This window comes from Triticum dicoccoides, chromosome 4A (genome assembly GCF_002162155.2).
Source record: "Triticum dicoccoides isolate Atlit2015 ecotype Zavitan chromosome 4A, WEW_v2.0, whole genome shotgun sequence".
Lineage (NCBI taxonomy): Eukaryota > Viridiplantae > Streptophyta > Magnoliopsida > Poales > Poaceae > Triticum > Triticum dicoccoides.
Window position 1 is genome coordinate 585,001,997 of NC_041386.1, and position 6,471 is coordinate 585,008,467.

The window sequence follows — 6,471 nt, forward strand, 5'->3', positions numbered from 1 at the left end:
ATCAAATGTGTTGTATATTTCACAGGGTTGATAATTCCCTAAGAAAACAAAAACATACGTACTGTACAAGAAATCATGTGGACATATATTGCTTCTCCACAAGGATTTAGATGTCACTATCATCTAAATAATTATCTACACATGGACCGCTTGGGGGAAATAAATAACAGTAGGGTTGCTCATTGCTAAGAAAGCAAACATACCCAAGCTTGGTGTAGCCCATGAAGTAGAAGAACCTGGAGACTAGAAACTTACAACAGCGGGGAAAAAGACACAATAATAGAATACCTAACCCTATCGACCAAATAACCAAATCCTTAATGGACTAGCAACGAATAATCTTACTAGTTAAAGGTGCATCATGAAAATTCTTTCTTCCCATGTGTTTATGTGGGGCATGTTCAGAAAACTTGGGAGAGGGAGACAAAACTCCTGACATACCTTTCTACTCTACTTTAGCACTTTCAAGAGCCTGATTACACCACTAGCAGCCATTATAAAGCACCTTCTCGGTTGATTATTGCTTGTAAGTGGCGAGATTCTCCGGACTGGACCAAGTTTATGATTTGGAGTTTGAGTAGATCCATTGACTATTGAGTTACTCAGTGATAGACCTGAGCTTGCATAGGCTGGATACACCTTCAAAGGAACCCGATCTTGTAACACTGATCTCCAGTATGGGAAGAAACTTCTCTTTGTATATGTGGGATCCCATCCTCCGCCTGCTTTCTTTCTCACAGCCTGTCACATAGTTCATTATAGGTACATCATAAAAAATAAATAGAAACATACATACTTCCAGCCAGCACCTCTCGCTTGAGTACTCCCTCTGTAAACTAATATAAGAGTGTTTAGATCACTATTTTAGTGATCTAAACGCTCTTATATTAGTTTACGGAGGGAGTATTATGTTGACCAATACACAACATTGGTGTTTCATTAGATATGAATGATGTTACTGCAGTGTAGTAATTAAGTAGCATGCTTAAGCAACATAACAAGCTGTTGAACCAGCACAATGCATGGCACAAACTCGCAACTGAAGCATGCTTTGTTACTGCCTCCAACAATCATATTACACTGCATCTTCTTCTATCAGAATCTTTTCTCACAGGCACCAAATAAATTTCAGATGCAACAGATCTGGAAATAACAATAATGTGCGTGCAAGCCCCCTTGGTGAAGTCCCAATGTTGATGTTACTTGGAACCTACACATTTCAGCTATTTTATTAAGCTAATTAAGACTACTTTTTATTGCATTTACCCCCTATTCTTTGGTAAACAAAACTAATGGGAAACACATTAGGATGCAGAGATGAATAGTTGGAATGCCGTGCCATTGCAATAGGTGATGTGTATTTGGAGCCAACTCAAAGCTGGAATTTAGTTCTACACATGTACTCCTAGTTTCTATACATGTGTGTGAAAACACACTAGGTATTCTAGGCCAGAATTTAGATGTTTTGTAGCTCATTTAATAAGGCAATAGAAGCAACTTAAACCTGTCCAGGTTCAGTAGCCAAAGTACATTAGAACACGAATGCTTGTACTCTATGAATATGGCTGAATTCGCTACTACAAAGCTGCCCAGCTTTGCAGCACCAAAACCATCACTTTGTGCTCTAGTTAATAACCCATTTGTGTAGGCAAAGCTGCTTGGTACTGCTAAACCAAAATCAGTATTAAGGTATAATGGGTTACCTGTGTTTGTTTGGTGTGCTTCCGTGCCGTAAGGGAGAGACTGTCAATTCCAACAGTTGTGACCTGAGCTCAAGATTAGGGAAAGATGAGTACAGTCAGAAATCAAGAAAACACGGCTAATGAAGATTCTATTATGTATCTGACAGCGTTCATGGGATTTGTCGATTTAGGAAATTTTTACTTCTTTACATATTCTTAAAGAAGTTGATGTAAAGTAAAATAAAAAGAACGAGGAAAGGGATATTCTTATAGCTTTGTTTCTTTTTGCTGCCACGGTATCATTCGTTGCTGAACACCATCAGTCTATCCAAAACAAGATCAACCCCAGTTTTGATTATCTTTACCTTCTCCTCTGCAGCATCCAGATTGGCCGATTCCATAACTGCCATGTTTGCATCTGTAAGCCCTATTATACATTTTAAAAAGAAGGGGAGAGATTAAGACTCAGTTTGTTAAATGTAAAAATAATCACTTGAGCTCGACACACCTTTGCATGACTCTCCATTTGACTTTCTGCAGTCATAAGGCTGGCTTCAAGAAGTGGAAGACAAAATAAAATAATCAGCAAAATAACCATTTATTCACATAGTAAATTATTGTGTGAAGCAATACACAGAGTAGTACAGGTTTACAGCGTCCATGGGATCTCCAGTGGGGCAAAATCCATACTCCTTGAGGATAGATGAAACGTGTTGAAAGACCTCCACATTGGGCACCTACATGACATACAAGCTGCTGTGTAAGGCAATACATCGCTAACATAGATCTACTATATATACAATGTAGCGACTATATAACCAATTGTAAGCAGCGAGATGATGGAAAGAATAGTTTGGAGGAGAAAACTGCAATTGTGCAATATGAGTTGGATGGCAATAAGTGTGCAGAAAGAGATCGCATTCAATTCACTAGGTTTTATGAACTGCATACATAATATACATATTCAGATTCATCTAGATTAATGTATATTATTTAGCTTAAAGCATAATCTGTTTGCTTCCACAAGTTCTGTGTATTTAACTACTCCCTCGTCCCAAAATTCTTGTCTTAGATTTGTCTAAATATGGATGTATCAAGTCACGTTTTAGTATTAGATACATCCATATCTAGGCTAATCTAAGACAAGAATTTTGGGACGGAGGGAGTACATGTTATGATCTAGGCGCTTCAAATGTAAGAGTCAAGAACTGCATCGCCCTTCGGTATATTTAACTACACATCACAGTTATTCAAATTCCAACTATTTCAAATCACTTTAATTGTTTTGTTTTGGTTTCCCAAAGAGAAAGGTGTCAATTTCTTCAGGCTATATGATCCAAATGAAGTTCAGACAAACTTAAAGAGGTTAGTCATAAATTGCATACACCATAAGAATATGGAATTGTTTGTTGAACTACATTGAACTGTCCTCCGGGGCCACAGACAAGTTACTGTAATGAGCTCCAACTCCCTGTTTTTTGGAGGACCTGGAGTTTGTAGGCTAAATAAAGTACCTTAAGCATAAATTTTCAGTCTAACATGAATAAAGAAGGCTCATGTCAACGACCTTAATATACCCCAGCTCCAACACCTAGAATTTTTGGAGCTGGGAATCATGCCACACAACTGCCACCATAAGAATATGAAAATGCTCATTTCTGCCAATTCATCTGACATGCATCCAGAAAATAAGCAAAGAGAAATAACACAAGCACATGTTCTGTATCCATGCACCATGCAACAACATTAACCAAACACTTGATGTTGATATGGCTGCTAAAATGATACAGTACAAGGCAGTGACAAAACCAGAAAATAGACATAAGTGAAGCCAAGAAAATATACTATGCTCATGTCAGATAATATTAATATGGAAAACGAGTGTTTCTGTCACCAATGTTTTCACTATTTATGCATGCATTAAGTATTCATTGTAAGATTCGCATTTCCATGACAAAAATGCATATGGTACTGGAAAAGGAACTAACATGCTCCTTCCAGTTGTAGTGTGTGAATTCAATGCAGAAATCATCAATAATTGTATCTATCATGAACTCGTATAGCAATCTCCTTTGCAATATAATAATATGAAGCACTGTCTTAGAAGATAAAGCACAAAAGGTGTTCTTACAGTTTTTTTGTCTGTTTTATGGTGAAGATTAAAGGAAAGAAGTAGCCAAACAGGGGATTTGATGTGGATGAGTATATGGATAACTAATAACAGGCTGGTTTGTTACTAATACTTTTGACATAGAACATTTCATAAAAATAACTATGACAATGGCTTTACTCCTATCAGTTGTTTTCTCTTGTTTCATTATCTCTGCCATCACTTTTCCCGAGTGTTTATAAATAAGAGGGGTTTGAATCTCATTGCATTATATGACAGGCTAAACATTAGAGCAAGACTCAGCTATTCAAGCAACAAACCGATGTGAAGTGGATGGAAACTTTCTGAATCTAAGTAGCATCTTGGGTTTGAGATTTTTTTCAATTAACAAGAACATAATTTAGTGATAAAAATATTAGAGAAAATGTTAAATTGATATATAGCATCGAGCAAGAGAAAAGAAATACGCTTCTTGAAAAAATATTCACAAACTAAAGCATTCTCACACATAGTATCAGAATGTGCTTCCACGAAAAGAAAGACTAGGGCATGTATTTTTTTAAACAACATAACTGACAATAGTAAAAATACAACTATTAAGTAAAAGGCATCTGAGTCACTGCAGCCGCAATATACAAAAATGCTTACCTCAGAATGTGCTTGAATGTATGCAGACAGATTTTCACCGGCATAGGAAATTACATCAACAAGCAGCCATGCGCAATCAGTAAGTGCCTTCCTTTCCTCCAGAAGCTCCGGTGCCATTCCATGTGAACCTTTCTCCCATCTCAAGGAAAATGAAAGCCTCATTATACAGTTACTGACAAGGTCAAACCCATTTTTCTTACTACTGCCATTTATCTTGGAAGAACTGCCCCCACGGATCTGCTCTTGAGCAGCCAGTAGTAGAACAGCAGACTGGATGATTTTTTCATCCTCAATGTAATTGCAGAGCTCTTGAAGTACATTATTTGTTTTCTCTGCAAGCAGTCTAGTTGTGTCCAAGAAGATCTTCTGTAAAACAACAAGGAACAAAAACCTAAGTCCATTTAGCATTCATATGAAGCAAGTAATGTTGAATAATCATTCTATATATCACTGTTTTTCCTCCTATCAAAGTAATTACTAGCAACAGTTTTTGTATATTTTATTGATGAAAATTTATCTTTTACTATAAGAACATACACTGCACATGAAGTAAGAGAAAAAGGATTAACAAATGAAAACTTTACTTTCTTTGACAAGTTGAGATGAAAGAGTGCCCGGTACTTTGTATCACTAATTTCATTATAACCTATCAGGGGTCTATGGTATGACCATAGTTACTCTTTACGTCATGCTGCAAAAGTAGTGATTCGTATTGGGAGGGAAGTGAAACAGACCATTTCAGGTAGACACAGTAGATGAATAAGCTTGTAGACATAATCCAGATGATTCTGGCTGCGAGAAAGATTGTACTCCAGATTGTCCTCTAGATACTTATGCAGACAAGTATTCTCAACTGCGACATGGAGCGGGAGTAGATTCTCAATGACATCATTGCCAACTGTGCGCACATTGGCTGATGCACCATGGCGTAAAAGCAGCTTGATCATGTCAACAGAGAACCTTTCAGCAGCTTCATGGAGCACGAAGTATCCATATTTGTTTATGCAGTTGGGATTGGCGTGCATCCCATAGAGCTCAGGTGCCATGCCCTCCAATACGACTTTTGCACATCGCAGGGCATTGAAACTGACAATGAAGGTTAAGGTTTGTGTGGTGATGGTAAGATAAGATGACATGCCCTGGCCTTCACAGTTCTCGAAAAATCGGAGGAAGCACCGGACACTATCCTTTACAAGGATGTGCTCCAATTTGGAATATATGTCCAAGAAGGCATCACCCACCAACTAGATGAGTCCGTCACAATTGAAAAAGGTGAAAGGCGTCAGTTATCCAACTAAAAACGCCACAAAATAAACTGTCTTTTGGTCTATGGAGGTGCTGACAACAATTGAAACAACAAAACCGTGTAACGCAAGCAAGTTGGTGTACACTGAAGATAAAACCAAACATGAGGCACCAACAAGGAGAGAAGGAAAAGTAAGGGGATCTAAAGCTAGCATGGTTCAGGCATGCGAATCCACATGTTCCTATCCAAGGTTCATATATATGACAACAACAAACATATTGTTTCAGTAGACTTAAGTACCCTATAATATTACAGGGTTAAACAAAATAACTAATGTAATGGAATGAGTCATCAATCAAATTATGTAAATGAAGGTAACACAAACCTTGGGAGCAGGGTTTGGGATGATTATGTCATTTGCCATGGACTTGGCGATCTTAATATCCCTTTCTAGCATAAGCTGAAAGAAAGAATGTCAGGAGTTAGCACTGGAAAAGAAAAAATAAGGTGAGAGGAATATCACACAGATGGATAGTTATCATACCTCCTCAACCTTTTCCAAATCAAAATCCTTAGTGATTTCAAAACAAGGGACAAGGGGCTTCGGATAATCATTTCTTACTATAATTGCTTTATCCTTACCATTAACGTTATATTTGCTCAGGGCAAGTAACTCGCTTTTCCGCGGTGCATCAAATTTCAATTCCATCCTTTTTTTTGTTTTCCTGAAACAAGGAAGTTTAATCTCGAATTATGTTCCAAACAAGATTACTATACGGGGGCCA

The 6,471-nt window shown here is 37.6% G+C and overlaps 1 protein-coding gene across 1 annotated transcript; it reads right to left on the reverse strand.

The window, feature by feature from the left end:
- Positions 1–450: 450 nt before the first annotated feature.
- LOC119289217 lies at positions 451–6,143 on the reverse strand. The gene is made up of 7 exons (XM_037568591.1): positions 6,072–6,143; positions 5,175–5,684; positions 4,441–4,806; positions 2,328–2,419; positions 2,191–2,234; positions 2,048–2,109; positions 451–741 (listed from the first exon to the last, which is right to left on the reverse strand). The coding sequence occupies exons 1-7, from the start codon at positions 6,141–6,143 to the stop codon at positions 451–453; spliced, it is 1,437 nt and encodes a 478-aa protein (XP_037424488.1).
- Positions 6,144–6,471: the final 328 nt, after the last annotated feature.